Raw genomic sequence first — 23,692 nt, forward strand, 5'->3', positions numbered from 1 at the left:
GTCACCAAAAGATGTAAATATGGATAGAGCCTCAGGCAATGCCTCCTTCATGAGCAGAATGTAATATCCCATGCTGCCAGAGAAAAACGTGCATCCCACAAATATGAATCAGCACTGACAAAGCTACTTGAGTTACAGCAGAAACAGGTGAGTAATACTTCTTTCCACCATCTTGCATTACTAATATCTCTGACATTTGTAATCAAGGGGAGCCAAAGGGCATGAATGAAAAAGCCAGCGGGTTTCAGAGAATTCTGGCATGAGTGACGTTTGGGCAAAGGGCATGTGGGATCCACTTCTGCTTTGAAGGAATGGTGCCCACTCTGTCATCAAAAGTGAAGGGTCATGGTTTCTAAGGGTCAAAGAAATGGTGCAGCTTTGTGGTATCACTTGCTTACAAAGAGGGATGTGGCTTTGAAATCCTTGGATCGCCTGTGGAAGGACTGCAGAACTGAGAAGAGGATGAGGACGTGCAGGCTGGTGTGCTCCAGGGTCTCAAACTACATCAGAAGAGAAGAGGAGTACTTTTGAGGGACAACACAGCCATGTGGCTCAGAGCTGTGCCAGGAGCCCCATGAGAAACATGCGGCTGCAGCTGGAACTGCGCAAGACCACATTGCTTCCCAACACCCCTTTCTTCTGATGGGAGAAATCTGAAGCCTACCTTAATGTATGGAAAACTGTAGACATTACTCCCCACCTCCAGGGAGCATAGGCTGTGCTGTGCATTGCTAACTAGGCAATGCAATTAGTGCTCACCCATTTTTCCAATGTGTCACGTGGCTTCTCAGCAGACCCATCTGGCTCCTCTAGGTTTTTCTTTCCTTAATAAAAATAATGTAAAAATGATGACAACTTCTTGTTGGCTTTGTTTCCTTGTGGACTTTAATTACACCATGGCTTTCTAATTGTTGTTTCACAGACATTCACTTAACCTAAGCTTGTCCCTCTTCCTCCCCCTAAATTCTGAATAGTGATTCTGACTTAACAGCAGTATACTTGAGTATAATATGGCTGTCACATTCTGCAAGATCTGGAATGAATTAGTATATGTAATTGTAAATAGTAGAGATGATTATAAATAATAAGGGAAAATAGAAAAATAAGTAAAAGAAACAAGGAGAAGCTTAATAAAATGTTAATGATGGTGAATATTTAAAATAATTAGTTCATTTATTTAATCATCAACTAAACGGATATAAATTGATTGTATTTTGGCTGTGTTGCACTGTCTTCATTATAACTCTCAATTATAAAATTGATTTCTTTGTTTCCCAATTACAACATCGTATGAAAAATAGGAAGTGGTGGCTTCTATCTCACGTCCTCCTCCAGAAGGTAGCTGGGCAGGTTAACCTTCTTGGGCACCAGAGCTCCTCCAGAAGGTGGTTCAGAGCATAGCTGTAACAGGGGTACGCTCTATTTGCCCTCAAATCTGTTTTTCTTTTCCATGTGTCTTTTTTTTTTTTTTTTCTTTTTTCCCTGCCTTTGCCTTCCTTCCATTTACTCTTTTATTGTTAGACAGCTGGTAATTCAATGACTTTGCTTTGCAGCACTCAAGCTTGCATGAATGACGATCACTACTAGTAACTAAAATGCTCATTTGGCTTTGGGATGGCAGTCTTCACAGCTAATTTTATTGCTTTGTCAGTTAAAACAATAACATAGGACCTTTCCTTTCATAACACCTATCAAGCAGGGAAAATTGGTTGTATATTACTTAGCGTCACTCTGTTCTTCAAATGAAATTCCGAATTCTGAGCTACAGAAACGTTTCCACTGAACTTTTACATGAAAATATTTGAGAGTTTATACTTATTGTCCCCCTATTTGCAGATATATTTCATGGTACACCTAACTCAGGAGGCACATTTCTTTCTTACATATGTTTCATACATTTCCACTTTTATTGGAAACTGAGAGGTGCCAAAATTCAGGTCAGTGTCTTGTGGGGTGTGAAATTAATTCGTAAATGTTACTATTATTGCCGATGTAGAATATTATCTTCTTATTCCATTATATCAGTCAAGAAAATTTTGGCTCTGAAAAGTCAGTGTCTGACATAATTTCATCCTTCATTGAGAAATCTGCCACATGCTGAAAATACAAGGAAGAGCGACAGAGAAATTAATAGCGTTATGTTTAGAAACAGACGTGCTGTAGAATATGGACATTTTGACTTGACTGAGGGACTATTACATTACTGGAGAGACCACTCTTTTTCTTACCAATCAGAAAAATGATTTTTGTAGCTTCTTCTTCTCTATGGAATAATAATAATAATAATATAAAAACATTGAAACAAAAAATCCACAAAACTACCCTGCGTTTAAGAAGTCTGAAACATAAACTTACAGGCCTTTTCATGACATATGCATTATGGGGTATGACTGTAAAGTTTTGATTATGAGATGCCATCCTTGCTAGTCTTTGGTTTGTGGTGGTTGGTTGTTTATTTGTGGAGAGGAGTGCGTGTCCTGTAACGTGACCATGGATGTGGGATTTGGGCAGACAGTGGTAGTTCAGGGGGAAGTCCTGGCACTGTGATGGTACAGTTTGTCTGGTGTTTTGGCAGCTACTGCCACCCCATGGTTTTCCATAATGGATAAATGCTGCAGAGATGTAGTTGATTGCATTTCTCCAGAAACCTCTTGTAGGTCAGAGAGACAATGATGCATATTCATTTTGCTTTGCTCTCTCCTTCTGCACGTCCCCTTTTCTCCAGAATCCTCTCTGCAAAGAAAAGCAAGTATGGCGTGAGCAGTGCTACTTTGGCTCAGGGCGGGTGAGTCCTTTCCATTGGATTTACAGCTATGTAATTGAATATTAATTTTGGCTCCCAGGAGTTTTCACTAACTGATTATATTTGCCTTGGCAGGAAATATTCCAGCTTTTTTTCTTTCCTTCTTTCTTTCTTTTTTTTTTTTTTTTTTTCTTTTTCTTTCTTTTCAAGGAACTTCAAAATGTACATCTGGAGCAAGCTTCTGAAACTCATCTCAGAAAGTTGCCGCAGCTCTGGGAGTCTGCATTTACATCATGGATGCCACAGACCGACAGATCTGGGTTAAAGGAAGCTGGTCGAAGTGTGGTGTTGTCCTCTGAGCATTGCTTCCAGCATGGCTCTGACATGGAAGGGGATGTTTCAATACCATTATTCCCCTCGTTACCCTGCTTCATGCCAGGGAATACCCTTGGTATGGAAGAAAAATGTTGGTTTTATTGCTGTTTTTTGAGGAAGGAGCAAGAGGAATCATGTCTCCTCTTGCATATCTTCTGGGGCTGGACATTTCTTTCCTTTTCCAACTCAGCTGAAACCAGACATCAGTAAAATAGGTTGTAGAAAATAACTCACATGGCTTAGAGTCAGAGATGTCAGCACAGGTGTTTACAGTACCTTGTACAGTATTGGGATCTCTCACCTTTAATCCAGTCTACGGTGGCCAGAGCCTGTTGTGGGTGGAGAGCACCCTGTGCCCAGTATCTGTGCTTTCAGGCTGCCCTACAAACCGCATCCCCCCTCCATCATCTGCCCATGGTGCCTGAGGACCCTGGTGGCTGCAGGGTGCCAGGACCCTCTGCGGGCATCTCCTCCCTGCCCTCACCTGTAGCTGGGCGCCGCTTTTCTTCACGAAAATAAAATAAAATCAGTAAAACAAAACACCGCTCGCAGCCCCCATCCCTTCCCAGCTGAATCCCTCAAGCGAACCACAGTGTGCGGGGATGGGGGGGGGTGGGGGGGGGTGGGCTGCCTATTTTTTGGGGCGGCCGGGATTTGTTTGCGCTGCCGCCTCCCCCCGCCCCGGGGAGGAGCCTGGGCCCCGCGTGGGGGCTGCGGGGGGGTTGCGGGGGGGGCTCCCGGGGATCGCAGCTCCCGGGGAGGCGCCGCTCGCTGCCCGTGTCCCCGCTGGCCGCCCGCGATGCTCTGCTGGCCGTGCCGGGGCGGCGGCAGCCCGGGGAAGGGACGGAGGCGGGGGCTCGGGGGGGGCCGCTGGTATTCCCCTCGGAGTTGAGCCCGGAGGGGAGGCAGGAGGAAAACAACAAGTAGTTGGCGCCGCGGGAGGAGGAGGGGAGCCGCTTTCTGCCCCCTGGCTCAGGTACCGGAGGGGTAGGGAGGGGGGCGGCAGGGACAAGGTGGTGGGGGGGGGGGGGGATCGGGAAGGATGCCCTGCGTTCCCCGGCTCGTCCCCGAGATGCGTGGTTTCCCTGGGAAAGTGGCAGCCCCGGCTCCGCACGAACGGCTTCTCCAAGGGTGTGCCTGCCGCCCGAGCTGCTTCATCCCACAAAGCAATCCCTCCCTCCCTCCCAAAATAGATGGGGAGGGGGGAACAAGCCTCCCACCCCTCTTTATCTCCGTAGGAAGCTGCTCGGCTACCACAAGGCAGGTGCCCGCTCTCTGTTCCCCCAGCCCTGCGAGGAGCTGGCGGTGGCGGTGGTGGCGGTGGGCTGGGCGGCTGATCCTGCCGGGGGGAGCGCTGACAGCTCGCAGCTCGCCCCGGGGGGACCGGGGGACCGCCTGGAGCCGTGCCCGGGGCGGCGGGGGCCGGGCTGGGCGGGGAGCGGCGCGGTGCTGCCGGGGGGGGGCTTCTCCCTCATCTCTCATCCCTCACCTCTCTCCTCTGTCCGCGTTGAAGGCGCAGAAGCTCGTCCCCCCCGGACCCGCCCGCTCTGCCCCCTGCCCAGTCATGTCCCACCCGGAGCGATGGGGAAGCTCGAGGACAACGAGAGGGTGATCCTCAACGTGGGGGGCACGCGGCACGAGACCTACCGCAGCACCCTGAAGACCCTGCCGGGGACCCGCCTGGCCCTGCTCGCCTGCGAGTCCCGCAGCGAGTCCCCCGGCGCCGAGGAGCCGTCGCCGCCTCCCCCGCCGCCCCCCAACCCGCCGCCCCTGGCCGGGGGCTGCCCGGAGCCCGGCAGCGGCTGCGGCCCCCGGGTCGGGGGCGGCGGCGGGGCCAGCGAGTTCTTCTTCGACCGCCACCCGGGGGTCTTCGCCTATGTGCTCAACTACTACCGCACCGGCAAGCTGCACTGCCCCGCCGACGTCTGCGGGCCGCTCTTCGAGGAGGAGCTGGCCTTCTGGGGCATCGACGAGACCGACGTGGAGCCCTGCTGCTGGATGACCTACCGCCAGCACCGCGACGCCGAGGAGGCGCTCGACATCTTCGAGGCGCCCGACCTGCTGACGGGCGAGCCGCCCCCCGACGGCGACGACGACGACCTGGCGGCCAAGAGGCTGGGCATCGAGGACGTGGGGGCTGCCGCCGGGGCCGCCGACGGCAAGGGGGGCCGCTGGAAGCGGCTGCAGCCCCGCGTCTGGGCGCTCTTCGAGGACCCCTACTCCTCGCGGGCCGCCAGGGTAAGCGCCCTCCGACGGCGCTGCCGCCCCCGGGGGGCCCGGGGGAGACCCTGCCCCTGCCTCTGTCCATGCCTCGGGGTGCTGGGGTGGATGGTGGGGGCGCGGGGTGGCGAGGGGAAGCATGGCCGGCTTGGGGTGGGAGTGTGGCTTGGGTGGGTCACCACCATGGGGTGATGCTGGTGGCCCTCTGTGTCTGCAGGTGGCAAGGGGCTCCTTTTCGAGGGCCCCCAGGGCGGTGTGTGGGAGCCATCATCCCACCCCAGTTCTCAGGGTAGCCTTGGGTTTGGGGTGAGGTGGTGGCAGCCGCATAAGGCCACCTTGTCCCTTCAGCGTCCCTCTGTCAGCGCTGGGAGAAGGTCCGAGTTCAACGCAGTGCGTGTGGCAGAGGGTCACCCTGACTGCCCGCACTGGTTTCTCAGGGTCACCCTCACCAGCCTGTGACTAGCAGGTTGGGGAACAGAGTAAGCTTTCATTATTTAGGTAAGGAATTGAGTTTTTGATGCTACTTTCTGCTCTGGAGTACGATCTGGATTTTAGTTCTGCTGGATAGCTGCTGCTATCAGTGGTGACGGGAGTTTGCTTTCTTAACCCTGGCTTTGGAGCAAACTAATAGTTGTAACTCCTTTGGGAGAAATACACAGCCATGCCTTGAACGTAGCTGTGACAAAAGCAACCAGCAACATATCCTCCCTGCAACGCGTGAAAAGAACTTGTAATGGGAAACGTGCTTGAATTAAGAATATCAGTAAGTGTTTTGCGGTGTATTTACTGGGATTCCCCGTGAAGCATTCAGACCTGAGCCTCATCCTGCAAAAAGTGCAGTTACAACCAGTGCCATCCCCCGATCAGCCATACCAATTTTGTGGCAAGCCGATAGATGCGAGCATAGATGTGTGGCTCACAGATTTCTTGAGTTGCACCTCATGGCCTGGCGCAGGTTCTGTGAAACTTGGAAACCCCCACGAACTTAGTGGGATAGGCAAAACAGAAAGCAACATCCTTGTAGTTATTACTGACATTTGCCGAGTGCCAGCACTGTTAATGTTTTCAAAGTGTCCAACAATTTGTTTATCTTTGGCAGCTGGCTCCAGCTGATAGTTGAAGTACATTTTTAATACTGGATTAGTTCTGAAGACGCTTCTGGGAGTTTTTTTCTGGTTTTGCTCATTAACGACTTGCACGCGTTGCTCACATCCTCGCTGCCGGAACTCCACAGCTCCTTTTGCTGTCAGGTACCTGACAAAACAGCAGTGTGCAGCGATCCTTCTGCAGCCTGTCTGTCACCACTGCTTCTGTCAAAGTTGCTGACAGCAGCGAGCCTGCAGCTGTTATGCTACGGAGCCTTCCCCGTGGACTGTGCTGGGGCACTGATGAGCCTGAAGTAAACATTACATGGAAGGTAGCAGAAGAAATACGAGGGTAGGGTGCTGGTTGCCATTACACCCCAAAATCAGAGCTGTCACTTGTGCTTTCAGCCCACTTCAGTCCACCCCGACAGAACCTGTAGGCAAGGTTTGCCCAATTTCCCATCTATGCTACGCCATCAGTGGGTTGGGTAAAGATATCTCAAATTTGGAAATGAGCACTAATTAAGTTGATGTCATAGTGTAAGATTAGCAATACTGATTTCTTAAAAACTGGTTTTAAGTGTTGTGTTCTGGTTTCTACCACAGGCACCGTCAGAGCTGTAGCAACAGTGTCTAAATTGGTGTTTTAATTTTCTTCTTCAGTGCTGCTACTCTGTATAGTGATCTTTCCAGTAGGAAGACTAGTTGCAGAATCCTGGCAAGTTTTAAACCATAAAGCACCTTTACACTTAGGGACTGGCATACACCTGGTGCTCACACCTGAACACATAGCAGTTGAGGTGATGGGAAGCTCAGCGTGGAACTGAGATGTTACTGTCAGTTCAACATTTTCCCACACCTGAGAGAGAGAGAAAGAGAGAGAGAGAGAGAGAGACGTTATTTTCTGAGCATTCTGGCAAATGCCAGCATATTGTTGTGTGTCAGCTGAAATGATGACTAACTCTAAAAATATTTGGGTGAAATCCTGGCCTTACTGAAAGCAAGAAAAACTCCGTGAACATCAATCTTGTCTCATAGTGTTAGCTACTGACTCATGCACTGCTGGGATTATGGTGAGACTGCTTAGTGGTAAACTTTCTTAGTAACTGTGGTAATTATTTATTTATTTGTTTAAAGCGTTGCTGCCTGATTTAACTTCCACGATATCCATTCTGGGAAATATGATGTTGATTAAAAACTGGATATTTGTTATTAATGAAATGGTACTTAATATTTCTGATTTTCTTTATCCTAAACTGTGATCTCTAAAAATAGAAATTTATAGAAATTCAAATATAAGTTGCCATGGTAACCTATTGGGGGATAGTGCACGCACAAGATTATTCTAGCAAGACCATCCAATGGTGTTATATAAATAGAGAAACTAGTTTGTTGACAAAAAGGTTTGCTTCATTGGAGATTAAAAAAAAATCAACTTTAATGTGTGCAGTTTGTTAATCAGTGAGTGACATCTACTAGCCACGTTTTTTTGTAAATATAGAATGTAATACACATATATACAATTACTTTGAAACCTGCAACTCTTTACTTTGTATTTCAAGTTCAGGAGTTTTTTTCTGAATATTGTTTTTGTTTTCATTTTGTCATTTTGGGTATCACAGTCTGTGAATTGTAATTAAAGGGTAGAGTGGCACTCCTTTCACTCCAGGCTTAATAGAGCTATCATTCACAAACTTCCATCTGACAGGACACTGCTATGTAGCTGCAGAGATGCTGGCGTAAGATACTGTCACAGAAGAAGAAGCGTTGGGCAAATAAATCTTCCTGTGTGTTGGTTTAAGCAGCTCTGAAGCAGATCCTTATCCAATTCTTACCTCAGTCGTGTGAACTGAGTGTGACTAGTTAACACCTGTAGACTATTTTGGTATCCTTTGGCATCCCTTGCCTCATAAGTACAAAGTATTCATTATGCTTTAGTGCAAAGAAATGTCTAAATAGTTTGTAAGAAAGTACAAGAGGCATAATTAAGCAGGAGTTTGAAAGAGCGTCTGCAGATGCCCAGAGGGACCTAGAATGTCAGTGCCAGTCTCAGATATCATATTTCAAATTAATTAAGCTTTTAAGGCCTTTTACTGTTGAATAATAGTTGAAGTATGGCACTGCTTAAAGAAATAATTATCATTTGTCATTGATTTTTCCTAAGGATTATGGATTATTCATGTACTTAGCGCAGGAACTCACAGATGCCCTGGGGAATCTCAATGCTCACAGCTGTCTGTCCATCCCTCTGAGAAGCCTGTCTGTCTGTGTGTGGAGCTGGGATGGGGAAGCCAGGGTGGATTGGTTGGTGGTGGTCTGGGGCACACAGTCAGGCACTGTGTGCTTGTCCTGTGTCATGTGTGGTGGCTGCAGGGACCTGGCATTACCCCTGTGCTGCACCTTTCTTATCTGTCAGAAAGACCATCATTATTTGGTTTGCAAGGGAAGGATAAAAGCTAATTAGCATTTGTATTTGTAAAGTTTGCTTGGGTGTTCACAGAAATGCAAAAAAAAAACAAAACCAGAGAGCCTTGCAGTTTGGGACTTATGCTCACACCTTGCAGGTGTTCTTAAAAACAGTGATCCTACAGCACTTCATCGTGACGCAGGGAGCGGGACATGAGCAGTAAGCAGCACTGCTGGCTGGAAATGCAAAGTTCCTGTGTGCTGCTCTACGTGGTGGAGTCACATCAGCAGAGGCTTGTTGTAATGCTTCCACTGGCCTCGAGCATTTGGTGAGGTTAGTTGTAGGAAGGCTCAGCTGAAATAAGTCAGGAGGGAGAATGGGGAGAATATGATTTTATGGATCCCCAACCTAAAGCCCCAGAAATCATATTGGAGAGCATTCTTAATAAAAGTAACATATATTTACTTGGTAGCTTGTGCACTTTTTTTTTTTTTTCCAGGAAACTAGATACCTGTCATGTCCCAGGGTGCCAAATTGCATGGTTTATATTTAGGACTTTGGCTATTCATAATGCAAAACAGCTTTTATTTCTGGTGGAAGCAATGCTGCTGGGACAGTCTGATGGAGACACTGTAAATAGAGTGGGGAGAATATGCTTAGCTCAGAATATACATTTGTAGGTTAATAGCGAAGAGAAGAGTTCATTTGCTTTCTTAAAAATATAAAAGCCATTTAATTTATAAGTGCAAGCCTTTACTCTCTATCTTTTATGCAAGAAGGAAAGCAAGTATACTTTAGATCTTACTATTAAGTAATTCTTTAATTATGAAGACTTTTTCTATCTGAAAATGATTATAGAAGTGTACAAAGAAAATAGTAAAGAATGGCAGAGAAACTGAAAGAGGGATTTCCTCTTGCCATCTTGGTAATCAAAGTGTTGAATTTTATTTCTAAGTGGGAAAGGAGAGTCCATTCTCTTAAATTGGCTAAAAACAGTGGTTCTGCTTAAAGCATTCAGCCTATGGGAGCAGTAGTTGCTTTTAAAGCCACAGCAAGATTTGTACCTAGTGACAAACACCATGAGGCAGCACTGTTAAGGGCATTTGTATGCTCCATAGTGTACACAGGATGACTAAATCACATTATAAGTCATTTTTTATTAATTTATTTCTGGAATGCTGGCTGTTGAAAGACTTAATTATAAATTGTTGCTTAATGAGTTACCTGTTCAACATGGGCAAGTTTGATCTACATTAAATTTAGTTGGAATATGATGGCACTGATATATCGGTGAGGTAAAATCAGAAAGATTTCTGCCTCCCTAACTTCTGCCTTTTTCTTCTACAGCTGTTCTGCCTGCTGCTGCTACTGTTTCCATGGAAACAAGCCAGCTCTTGGCTTCCTTTTTCCATTGAAAACAGCCTTCTCTCTGTCACTTATTAATCTCGGAGAAGCATTTTGTCATGGCTCTGACATGAACGCCACAGAGATGATCTGCCCTATCATTTCAGAAATAGATGCTGTCACATATTTGCCCATGCACATAGCCAGGTTCGTTTTCTGACTGAAATAATTTGGTTAATGGACTTATTCAGTATTTGCTTTGGTGTAACTGGAAGTGGAAATTAGCCTAACACACATAGCTCAAGATAATAACAGTGTGAGAATTATTCTTGGTTGAGAAATCTGGCAGACAGGATTCTTTTATGCAGTTCAGACATAACGCTCTGCTCTCTGTCATGTTTTGTTTACAACAGTGAAATGCTAAAATGATTTACTTTGGGGGTGAGAATGTGTTTTCAAACCTACTAAGATGGTGGAGGAGGAGTAGCTCAAATTCTGGTGAATATAAGGTATCACACAGAATAATGCCATCATGCAATGCAGTCAGGGTAAGAAAAAAGTGAATTAAAAATGGTATATTCAGGGACCCTATATTCATAAAGTGTCTGGTACTTAGCCCATGATAAATGTATCAATGCTCTTTGAAGAAGCCAACATTTTTTTGCCTGTTTTTGTGAATTTGTGTTAAATAATAGTTAAAAAAATTCAGAACTCGGACTAATCTCAAGTCCTTGATTAGTTTCCCTCTTTGCAGAAACTCTAAGATGTTTTAAAGAAACTCTGTGTAAAACTTATTTGCCCTTTTTGTCTTCAGCAGTCATTGGCAGGAAGTGTCTGTTCTCTTCCTATGAAGTTACCTTGCAATCAGGGAAGAAGTATCAGAGAAGAGGAAAGGCATCTCTATGCAATTTTTAAATGTTTTTATATTCTGATTGCAAGTGGTGTTTTGGTGTTGTTCAACTCCACAGAGATTCCTGCTCTTAGCTGATCTTGGGGAAACATGGTTTCCTTCAGCCAGAACAGGAAAGAAAGGGTTTGTACTCTCCGTATTTAGCACCTGATGGGATGGGATGTTCCCTTTTAATTCTCTTTGCTAAATTCTTCTTCAGACATTTCTGCTGGCAGTGTGATTTACATAAGCTTACTGATCCCATGTAGGAGCTTGTGGGGATTTCTGCTGTTTACTTTTTACCATGAGTAAAGTATGTAGGCCAATAAAAATACAGATAGGGTAATATATGGAATATGAAGCTGTTGGTTATAATTCTGCTAAGGATATTTCTTATAGTAATACTTTCTTACGTGTGCAGTTGCTTCTAAAGAGCCTTCCTCCTGATGCAAGGGCTGAAGCATGAGGATATTTCTTGCACCAGAAATACTTTGAAGTGGTGAACGCAATATACAACTATGGAAATGTGTACAGACATAGTAATGTAATCTTAGCATTGGCAATTATCAAATTTAGCATTATCAACATGATAAAAGGGATTTAAGTTGTTAGTGCTGACCTGGTATATTTACATACACGTGTATATGTTTCTATAACTGAATGGTAATCATGTCAGAAAGAGATCCAGAAACAGTTGTAGAGAAAGAACATGAAATCACTTTTCTTTTTTTAGTTCTACAAATGTGTTTAATTAACATCATTGTTAGTACTTTATGATGACTAAAGCACTTTTGAAAGAAAAACTCCACTTCCATCTGTTAATCAGTAGTGTTAAAAATAGAATGCCATCTAATCACATAAAACACATTTTCTTGTGATTTGTAATTTGCTTTACAGAATTTTTGACTGAAGTAGTGACATGAAGCTTAAAAAATGGATTATCCAATTATATATTAGATCTCTGTTTTTTTTCCCTGTCTGAAGATTTTGAGAGGTTGCTGTGGTTTTGGTCTTTATACCTGTAGGTTAACTATTGCAGGAGTGTAATAATTCAATCTTTTCTTATGACAGACAGCCTTTTTTAGTTTCTTAGCATTTTTAGGTGAACCTTAGGTATCAGGTCTTTGATATGCTCCTGAAAAAATGCTGTAAATAGAGGAGAACAGTCTTTTATCCTGGTGCTGAATAATATGGTAAAGTTTACTAATATGTGTTGAATAAAGAATATGCTATCATTTAGTCTTATTTCTGAGATAAGTATAGTTTCTTAAATATTTACATTGTCATTAGTATATAGCATACAAATCCTTTTTTTTTTTTTTTTTTGTTTCTTTCTTTTTCTTTTTTTTTTTTTTCCTTTTCAGTATGCCTACACTGAACAAGGTGGAGTATCTTGAAACTTGTGGTTTTTGTTTCAATAATTTGTAGGGTATACTGCTGTATAGCAATAATATTCTTCTTAAATGTTTAAACCTTGTCCTAAGAGAAATAATTCTTCTTCAGGAATGACTTTCACCACACTGAAGTGCTTTCTTTAGTAAAAGCTCAGGGCTACTATAATGCTAGGGGTCTAGCAGTATGTGGGATTTTGAAGTAACAGAAGTCATACACTAAGACTCAGTTTCAATGGCTGAGAAAATTCTCTTTCAGGGAATCGCTTTAGAGAACATGAAGTATAGTGACACAAATGGTGACACAGAATGGTGCTGTGAAATGCTAATTACATGTGGTTGCAAAAATAAGGAGCGTGAGATGAGATCCTGATGGTTTTGCCTGGGGGGCACCTTTGCTGCCCGTCATGGTGCTGGTTTGGAGTGGTCAGCCTCCCAACAGGCACCCTGCTGCTCAGTGGGTCTTAACTAGGGGGAAAAGTAATGTCTCTAATCATATTTCTCTTGGCTTGCTTAATTTCTCAAAACATAAATGTTCACAAAATATATTATACTTTTATATGCTGTCTACTGTGAGATCAAGGGTAATCAAGCATGTAGTGATTAGTATTTAATATGAAGACTGTGCAACCACAGAAAGATATATATATCTTTTAAAGTAGTGGTAAAAATTCTTATGGAATAATGTAAATGTTGTTTTTAAAGTACATAAACATATGGTTATAAAATTTCTTTAGTTCTTAGACAACACCATAGGAGACATCTTTGCTAGTCCTTATTCTTGGACATGTATTTGAAAATTCTAGGCAATTTTAAAGTGAAGTGTCTGTTTTTACGTGTATGTTATTCATTGGCACCTAGTAATCCTTTACCCATGTGAATGGCAATTATTCATATTAATTGAATTCAGGATTATATTAATTTTTACAGAATTACATTGGTTAAGAGGTAGAAAAAGCTATATTAGATTTTTTTTTTCCCAATATCATCCCAAGCATTCTGCATTATTATTATTATTATTATTATTTAAACAGGAACTTTGCAGCATTCTAAATTTAATCCAGTTATGGCTTGGAGAAGAACCTCAATTCTCTTTTTGGTTTCTAATCACACTGGGGAAAGGAATTTTCTTTCCATTGAGATTCTAGGTCTAGTATCTACCTTCACTTTTCCATTTGAATTTTAGGGAATGACTCATCTCCAGGCACATATGGGTTTCATCTTGAACATCCTTGCATTGGTCTGGGAAAATATTTAAACACATTAGATGCTCATTTGATTTCTTGTGTGCTTAAGTTTAATCTTGTGTCAAAATATTCTGTTGGACTGGGAACTGAGTTTGGGCCACTTGCAGAGTTAAGTTCCGGTATGCCGGAACTTAACTCTTTCTCTTACACTGAAAAATGAAGTCCTTTATGTAATAATTATTTTGTGATTCATATTTTCATAGTATAAAAAATAAAGTGTATATACAGTAACTGCAATAAATGGCATCAAAAGGTTTTTTTGTTTTTTTTTTTTTTGGTAGAAGTCAAGTGAGGTAGGATTTCAGCCCAAGTATTGAACATAAGCTCTGCTGCATAACTCATTGCCTGCTTGTTATCTGGTAAAACTTCATGTTAAATTTATTTTAAAAACTTAGATAGATGTCTCCATCCCTTGGTCAGTAAATCTCATTACTGGATATATGCTAGGCTAGGTTGAAACTTTTGACAGTAGGTTGGAGTTATATTCCATCTTGCCCAGGTGGTATTATACCTGTGTAGCTTGGAGAAAGAAACGGTCGTGTTTGTCAATTGTCTCCAAAAGGGCCACATAAAGCTGATGTTTCAGTGACCCTTGAATGGTCAACAAAATTGGTTTGATGCATTGCAGCTACAGGGTCTCCTTGGTTAGTCATTGCGTGTTCTAAATTGGTTTCTCAATAGCAGGACAAATGAGCTGGGGAAATTAAAAAGCAGAGAATATTTGATAAAAAGGAAAAATTACATCTTGGTTGAAATTGAACCATTGTAGACTGAAACAAGGAATGTAGCTTCATTATTTTACTTTATCACAATACAGCCGGCCAAACCTTAAAACCAGGAAAGGCATTTTGTATTATGTCTATTTTTTATGAATGGCTTTCATTGTTTTAAGGATGGAAGATGTCAGTTACCTTTAAACTGCAGGTTTATCTACCAGATTGATGCTGTTCATTGCAGTTGCCTCTTCCTTAATCTTTAAATGAGAAGGGAGCTTTGATTTTTTCAGAATGATTTCTCTAATGACTAGGTTTATTCAATTTTAGAAAAGTCTATTGTAGCAAGTACAGTTTTGATGCAGGTCTTCATCTTAATTCAGCTTCTGAGACAACTGCAAGTGTCTCTCCAGACCATATTTGGAGGCTGTTGGTTCTAACTTATCTGCTTCCTCAATCCTCAGCCTCACCTCATTGCATTCAATACCTTGCACTACAACTGAGCCAATGACCGACTATTCTAATACTTATGAATCCGTGCTTTTCCAGTGTTTTTGTAATACAATTAACCATTCTGTTTGAGCTTGAGTTGCAATGTAATTATATATGCTTCTCTACTCTCAGTGCTACCTTCAGTAGCTGTGCTATTAGCATTTGTTTGAGAGAGTGATGGCATTCATCACGTATTGTAATGATTTTTCAATTTTAGTGATTTTGTATTCTCAACAATTTAAAGAAATTTAAATTCAGTATTTGGTAGCAGAAATGTACCCATTAGTCTTTAGAGAAGTGCAGATTTAGTTCATGTTGGGTTTGTTTTTCATTAGAGGAATCTAGCACTGGAGTTATGACAGATTCATGAGATGAAGGCAATCCTCTTTGAAACAGTGTCTGCTTTTGTTAAAATATCGATACCTAACTTTCTAAAACAGAGTGAGGAAAATTATTGAACTCCTGTCTTCTAGTGCTACTGTTTGTTCACTCCTTGAAAATATAGATCAGGAGGCATCTATTAGTAATTATAATGAACAAACATTGCAAATCTTGTTTGTTTACTGGCAAAGCTTTTTAAAAATGATGAGGTAATTGTTATGGTTTGTAATTATATGGTGAACACAACCCTTTCTTCATAAACCTAAACCTTGTTTCTGGGTGGGAATGTCTTGGCAATAGTGGGGCCTAAGGAAAAACGTTATATGCTGTAAAAAATTGTGCTATATTTTTTTTCTTGTGATTCTGCTGCTCAGACAAGCACCATGCCAGTGTGACAAGTACATGCCCTGCAAGACCAGGTGTGAAGAGTAAGTCTGACACAGGAAAACAATGTTTATGGTCCTTGTGCTTTCAAATTTCAGGTGGAGTTTTTATCCATACATACATCAATAGGGATGTATCATAGAATTACAGAAAGATTTGGGTTGGAAGGGACCTTAAAGATCATCTAACTCCAACCCCCCTGCCATGGGCAAGGACACCTCCCACCAGACCAGGTTGCCCAAAGCCCCATCCAGCCTAGCCTTGAACACCTCCAGGGATGGGGCATCCACAGCTTCTCTGGGCAGCCTGTGCCAGTGCCTCACCATCCTCTGAGTGAAGAATTTCCTCCTAACACCTGATCTAAATCTACATTCTTTGATTTTGAATTTACACTCTTTGAAACTCATTACTCCTTGTCTTATCACTACATCCCCTGACAAAGAGTCCCACACCAGCTTTCTTGCCATCTCATGTTGAGCTTCTCATCAACCAGCACCCCCAGGTCCTTCTCTTCAGGGCTGCTCTCAATCCATTCTCCACCCAGCCTGTATCTGTGCTTGGTCCTGCACCCAGCCCAGGTACAGGACCTTGCACTTGGCCTTGTTGAACCTCATGAGGTTCGCACAGGCCCACCAGGCCTACCCAGGTCCCTCTGGATGCCATCCCTTTCCTTCTGTGTGTCAACTGCACCACACAGCTTGGTGGCATCAGCAATTTTGGTATATATTTACACACACACAAATGCATTTCTAAACATGTACATAACAGTGTTCCTAACTTGATTATGATAGACAAGAAGATTTTCTCTGTGCTTATGTATATTTTTCCCCATCTGTGTGTCCTTGAGGACTTTAATGAAGAAGGACGTATCCCAGGTCTCATGACTTAATTATTTTAATTGTTTAACACAGATTCCACCTATTAGTTCAAATACTAATAGTAGCATGTCTGAACACCTTGCAGAAGACATCTTTTCTTAAGAAAGCATTTACATTTCCACTTGTTGGAACCAGCCTGGCTCAACAGAGACCAGCCTGGCTCAACAGAGAATTGTGGCTTGAGTTTAGGAGAAAAAAGAGGGTTTATAATCTTTGGAAAAGTGGGCAGGCCACTAGGGAGGACTTTAAGGATGTAGTGAGGCTGTGCAGGGACAAAATTAGGAAGGCCAAAGCTCATCTGGAGCTCAATCTGGCTACTGCTGTTAAAGATAACAAAAAACGTTTCTATAAATACATCAACACAAAAAGGAGGACTAAGGAGAATCTCCATCCTTTACTGGATGCGGGGGGAAACTTAGTTACAAGAGATGAGGAAAAGGCGGAGGTGCTCAATGCCTTCTTTGCCTCAGTCTTTAGCGGTAATACCGGTTGTTCTCTGGATACTCAGTACCCTGAGCTGGTGGAAGGGGATGGGGAGCAGGATGTGGCCCTCACTATCCATGAAAAACTGGCTGGTGACCTGGTACGGCACTTGGATGTGCACAAGTCGATGGGGCCGGATGGGATCCACCCAAGGGTACTGAGAGAACTGGCAGAGGAGCTGGCCAAGCCACTGTCCATCATTTATCAGCAGTCCTGGCGATCGGGGGAGGTCCCAGTTGACTGGCGGCTAGCAAACGTGACGCCCATCTACAAGAAGGGCCGGAGGGCAGACCCGGGAAACTACAGGCCTGTCAGTTTGACCTCAGTGCCAGGGAAGCTCATGGAGCAGATCCTGCTGAGAGTCATCACGCAGCACTTGCAGGGCAAGCAGGCGATCAGGCCCAGTCAGCATGGGTTTATGAAAGGCAGATCCTGCTTGACGAACATGATCTCCTTCTATGACAAAGTGACGCACTGGGTGGATGAAGGAAAGGCTGTGGATGTGGTCTACCTTGACTTCAGCAAGGCTTTTGACACCGTCTCCCACAGCATTCTCCTCAAGAAACTGGCTGCTCTTGGCTTGGACTGGCGCACGCTTCGCTGGGTTAGAAACTGGCTGGATAGCTGGGCCCAAAGAGTCGTGGTGAATGGAGCCAAGTCCAGTTGGAGGCCAGTCACTAGTGGCGTCCCCCAGGGCTCGGTGCTGGGGCCGGTCCTCTTTAATATCTTCATCGATGATCTGGACGAGGGCATCGAGTGCACCCTCAGTAAGTTCGCAGATGACACCAAGTTAGGTGCGTGTGTCGATCTGCTTGAGGGTAGGAAAGCTCTGCAGGAGGATCTGGATAGGCTGCACTGATGGGCTGAGGTCAACTGCATGAAGTTCAACAAGGCCAAGTGCCGGGTCCTCCACCTGGGGCGCAATAACCCCAAGCAGAGCTACAGGCTGGGAGAGGAATGGTTAGAGATCTGCCAGGCAGAGAAGGACCTGGGAGTGATGGTGGATAGTCAGCTGAATATGAGCCAGCAGTGTGCTCGGGTGGCCAAGAAGGCCAACGGCATCCTGGCTTGTATCAGAAACAGTGTGGCCAGCAGGGCTAGGGAGGTGATCGTCCTCCTGTACTCGGCTCTGGTGAGGCCGCACCTCGAGTACTGTGTTCAGTTTTGGGCCCCTCGCTACAAGAAGGACATCGAGGTGCTTGAGTGGGTGCAGAGAAGGGTGACGAAGCTGGTGAGGGGCCTGGAGAACAAGTCCTACGAGGAGCAGCTGAGGGAGTTGGGCTTGTTCAGCCTGGAGAAGAGGAGGCTCAGGGGTGACCTTATTGCTCTCTATAGGTACCTCAAGGGAGGCTGTAGTGAGGTGGGGGTTGGTCTATTCTCTCACGTGCCTGGTGACAGGACGAGGGGGAATGGGCTTAAGTTGCGCCAGGGGAGTTTTAGGTTAGATGTTAGGAAGAACTTCTTTACTGAAAGGGTTGTTAGGCATTGGAACAGGCTGCCCAGGGAAGTGGTGGAGTCACCATCCCTGGAAGTCTTCAAAAGATGTTTAGATGTAGAGCTTAGGGATATGGTTTAGTGGGGACTGTTAGCGTTAGGTGAGAGGTTGGACTCGATGATCTTGAGGTCTCTTCCAACCTAGAAATTCTGTGATTCTGTGATTCTTGCAGCATCAGGAAGTGTAACTCTGCCGCAGTACCTGGAGTGGACTTGGTTGATGTAGGAAAATCCTTTGAGAGCTCTGCCTTTTGTTCAATAAATCATAAATCAAGTTGGAAATTGTTTTAGTGTTTCATTCAGTCAATCCTGCATTATTGCCTGTGTGAAACCAATAGTCTGTGGTGTTCATTGTTACAAAAAACATCTACAAACTATAAACAAGAAGACTATTCTTTCCACAGATTTGCTTCCAACATCCTTCAACAGTTAAGAGAATTATATTATTTTTATAGAGTTAAACTGAATCGCTCAAAAGCATATAACAAGTTCTGGTAAATTATACAGTCTTGCATTTGAACCCTACTGATTTTTATATTGTAAGATTCTGTACATTCTTTATTATTGTAAGGCGTTTTAGGAAAAACATGTCTCCTAGGGATGTAGCTTTCTCCTTGGCAACTGTTGGAAAAGGGAAATGCTAAATAACATCAGATTTGGCAATCATCTTCATGGGATGAGACTGATAAACACATACCATGATATTTCATCTTTGAAATAATCCAACCTGTTTTATTATTTATTTATTTATTTATAAGTTTAGTTATTTTTTGTAGAATGAAGAGAAGTTCATCTCAAATCAGATTCACGCATTTCTGCTTCTTGTAAGGCAGAATGGGATTGCAAAATAAAGAGAAGCATAAAAATGCTAACCTAACATTTATGTAGAAGATGCAAAAATCTTAGTACAGTGCATACTGTGAGTGTTATAAGGATTACGTTATGACAAACTTGTTTGGTCAGAGTCTGTGGGAGATGGGGAGTAAAGAGGGCTTGGGAGTCACGCACTGGCAGGGAATTCTGGAGATCCAGTTTGTGCCTGCCAGGCTGTAACATCTTCCATGGTTCACCACACCACTGTGATTCACCCTGTCTGCAAACTGCGAAGACACAGCTGTCCTCCTGCTCTAGAAGATCACAAGATAACTTTTAAAAAATAACGCAGTGCTAAAATAATACAGTACCATAAAGGGACTAAGTATTTTTGTTGGTGACAGTCAACTGTAGTTCAGAGGAGAGTTTAGGAACTTTTTAAAGAAAGTTGGGGATAGTTTGCTTTTTTTTGTGCCCACTAGTTTAAGTATATATAATCATCTCATGTTCTTCTGTTTTTATTTTTTCATGACCTCTGTCTCATTTATTTTACAACATGGGTATATTCTGGGAATAAACTGGGGCTGTGTCATTGTGGTATATGCAATAATTAGTAGGAGAGGAAATCCCCTAAGTATATTAATAATTTGATTTGCTCAACAGAGACAGAAGGGAATATTCAAATAAGAAGGCACATATCCCACACCTGAACAATCTAGAAAAAATAAAATTTGGAATTCAGTAAGCAAACATTATCCATTTTGTGAGCTGACTGAGGCAGGGTTTATATGGGAAGAAACTCTTCAGTCATGTTAATGAAGTTTTCTTTGTAAAATATGAATGCAAGGAGATCAAATTAAGGTGGAGCTTGGCTCAGATACACAGATTGTCAAAGTTTTTCCCTGGAATTTATGTTAGAACTTATGAAATAAAAGGTTCCTGGAATTTAATACACCTGAAAACAATGTAATTTTCAGTCTTTCTCACCAATTTCTGAATGTTTACAAAGACACTTGGCATTCAGCCTGTGCAGTTAAATTCAGGCAAAACAGAGCAGGGAGTCTTAAAATGAGAAATATTGGCCAATCTATACAGTTGGCTCTGCTACCAATTCAATCTGCAGTATATTAGAACAACTGTTCAATATTTTCAATGATCTCGTGTTGATTCTTGGTTGTGTTCTGCTTTTGAAGCATAGATTTGTGGTGGCCCTCAGCTACCAGATATGGGGAGGAGGGGAGGAGTGGTTGAGACTGCAGGCCGTGATTCTAGGGAATATGTTTTATTAAACTCCTCCTAATTAAAAAAAAAAAAAAAAAAAAAGCAAGATCCCATGAGTGCCTGGTGTGAGCAATACTGATGGTACCATTTAATTTTGTACTTCAGGAGTGTTTGTATCATTTAGTGAAAGCTAGTTCCTACCTTTGATGCTTTTAATATGTTAACTTGTTGTGTGCAACTCTTCGGATGTTCATTATTGGCTAAGCACACTGGTGTTGTGACTGAATTACTGTAAATATTGGTAAATGATTTTCCCAAAGGAGTAGGTCATACCTGCTCCTTAATTCTAAGTAACACCCAACTTTCTGTCCTGCTTCACGTACAAGACTGATCTATATGAGAACTCTAGCTGTGAGTTTTTCTTATGAGGGAATTCTTCCTGTAGAGGTAAATGCATTTTCATGAAGAAGACATAATTTAATAGTTTACTGAGAATTGAAGTCAAACATTTTGTTAACGCGATAGATCTGAATTATTGTGTAAATGGTGGAAGCCAAGGACAGCAAACAAGTTGCCACAGAAATGGTTGAAGTGTTTTGAAAATCTGTCTTTAACTGTGGGCACTGACATTGTTGATTTGATTTCTCCTTTATCCCCAGAAAAACCCTTTCCCATGTCAACAGAAGCATTTATATTACTTTTACATATTATGAAAGCCATACAAATTACTACAGGAAATTCATTAATAGATTAGCTGCTATGTTTCTGTGCTGGAAATGACATCTAACTTTATTTCGCCAAGATCTGGGGATATGTTTGCAGCACATGGCATTGTTGGCTGAATTCAGAACAGAATACAGCAGCCTGCAAGTATTAAGTCTGCTCTGATTGCAGAAAGACAAGCAATTTCTTCACCCTGTTAATAGCTGTGGGACAAGAGGCAGGATAAATGAGTGAGCACTGTTTCTTTTTCCACCTGAAATGGTAACTGCCTGTAGTCCTGACAGGAGAAAGCTACATTTTTGGACTTTCTTCTGAGGCTTTTGAAGTTAGAAAAATTCCCCTCTGGAGCGTTGTTAATAGCTGCATAAAACAGATCTGGATTTCAGTACAGTTCCTTATGCAGAATAATATCTGATCTTGAAACAATATCCAAGATTTTACATAGAATTGAATGCACATTTCCAAGCAATAAATCAACTGTAAAGCATTTAGCAACAGAAAATATATAGAGTTATAGTTTTATGAGTCTACCACATATGCTTTCTCCTCTGTGCATGTGTTGTGCTGATTTTGTGCAAGGTTCTGAACCTTGTGAAAGTGAATCAGGAACACAGCACAGATCTGGTTTCATATTCACTGTATAACTTTGAAAAACAAATCTTTCATTACAGGAGTTTAACATGAAAAAAAATAATTCTATGTATTCCTAGTGGCAATGGCAAATTGTTGGCATGGGTCACTAGTTTAACTCTAAAAAAGCTATGAGCTTGTAGCCATGCTAACAAGCTGTAGTGCTTTTCAAAGTGAATTTGGCAGTAGAGGTTAAGAAGGTCTTCCTTCACCGACACAATATTTATTAGAGTAAAAAACTGATTTTTTATTTTTATTTTTAAAATTATTATTATTATTATTTTAAAGATAGTAGCGCATTGCACTGTTCTTTCAGTTCCAGGATATTTGTATATAAAAGAATGACACTGGGCTTCTCATTGGCCTGGCAATCTTTAAATCAGGAAAGGATCTCCTAGAATATGCAGGGAATCTTGGATAAACTGCACATTGTCAAACTGATAAGCTAAGTATGCTAGAGGATTTGAGTGTTCCTATAAATACCTATAAATAGGAAACCAATAAAAAAAAAATACATTGAGACTTTGAGGAGACAGAATCTTAAAGGAAAAATCTAATCAGAAGAAGCTGAAGAAAAAATATAGATATTTGAAATGGCAATTAACAAAAAAAGGCTAGGAGAGAGAGAAAAAAAAAGACCTGATGATGGGGGTGGGGAGATTTTTTTTATTTTTTTTTTGAGGACCACGAAATGAGCTAGGCTCAGATAATTAGGGACTGGCATTGCCTTGAAATGGAGGTTGTGTTGGTTATAGTTGCTTCCAGATTTGTTTTATTCTGCAGCCTAGGGAAGGAAAAATACATGTTAACAGGTTTGTAGGGTGAAAATATTTGCATTTATTACAGTCCTTGGGAATTCTTCAGTTGATTAGAATAAAATATTGGTGGAGAGGAAGGGAAAAAAGAAGGCCAGGGAGAAGCCTCTGTGCCTATCCATGCTGAGCGGTGCATCACATCTGAGGTGTAATAATACACTTGGTTCTTGAACTTCTGAAAAAAATATTTAAGACTTTCAGTTTACTGTGAATCTGTCTGAGCTGTATCTGAAGGGCAAAAATTCAGTGTACCTCTGTAAGATTTGGAAAATGGTCCTGCCTGTGCACTTATTCTTTATTTTTCTAGTGAGAATCAGTAGCTCACAGTCTTGACACTGCTCATGCATAAACTCTATCAAAACTTGTGCTTATTCTGCAGTGTTTATAGTGGTTTAGATAAGAGATAATAAATAACTGGAAATATGTAACATATGGCATTGAGATGTAACTGTGTTAAAACACTTTCAGTTGTTAAACATATTTATGTACTAATATTATAAAAATTACTACACGTACTAATATTGTAAATATTATTATATGGTGATTTTTCAAGAAAATGGAGCACTTTTTAAAGTTCATAGAAAAATGAAAATAGGTCATGATAAAGAGACAGAAGAGGCTAATAAGATAAATTTTTAATATTTGAAATTCACTAAGTAGCAGAAAGATTTTTTTTTTCCTTCATAGGAACTAATGGGCTAGAAATAATAGACTTGAATAAAATTATCCTAAGTCAGGGTATACTATATCATTCTGAATTGGTCTATTCAAGTCAAAGCTTTTTCTACATCTTAAAACCCTTTTTTTTTGGGGCTGTTGAAAGAACACTAGTACTGCAATTGTAAGAAAGAATACTAGCAAGGCTTTGAGGAACCTCAAATTCCAGGTGATTCTTCTACTTTTTTAAACTAAGAGCATTTCTGAAGTTATTGGAAACTAAGAAAGATGTGTGATCTGTACTCCA

General features: G+C 42.3%; 1 protein-coding gene across 6 annotated transcripts in view; it reads left to right on the forward strand.

The window, feature by feature from the left end:
* Positions 1-4,699: 4,699 nt before the first annotated feature.
* KCNC2 (potassium voltage-gated channel subfamily C member 2) overlaps positions 4,700-23,692 on the forward strand; it is a gene marked incomplete at both ends in the record, with an annotated part of 99,406 nt that continues 80,413 nt past the window's right edge. For all 6 annotated transcript variants that reach the window (XM_084284698.1, XM_084284700.1, XM_084284696.1 and 3 more), the window contains one exon: positions 4,700-5,356. In XM_084284698.1, the coding sequence (XP_084140824.1) occupies positions 4,700-5,356 (657 nt within the window). The remainder of the gene's footprint in view (positions 5,357-23,692) is intronic.

The sequence above is a fragment of the Netta rufina genome (genome assembly GCF_964035555.1).
Source record: "Netta rufina genome assembly, chromosome: 1".
Classification (NCBI taxonomy): Eukaryota; Metazoa; Chordata; class Aves; order Anseriformes; family Anatidae; genus Netta; species Netta rufina.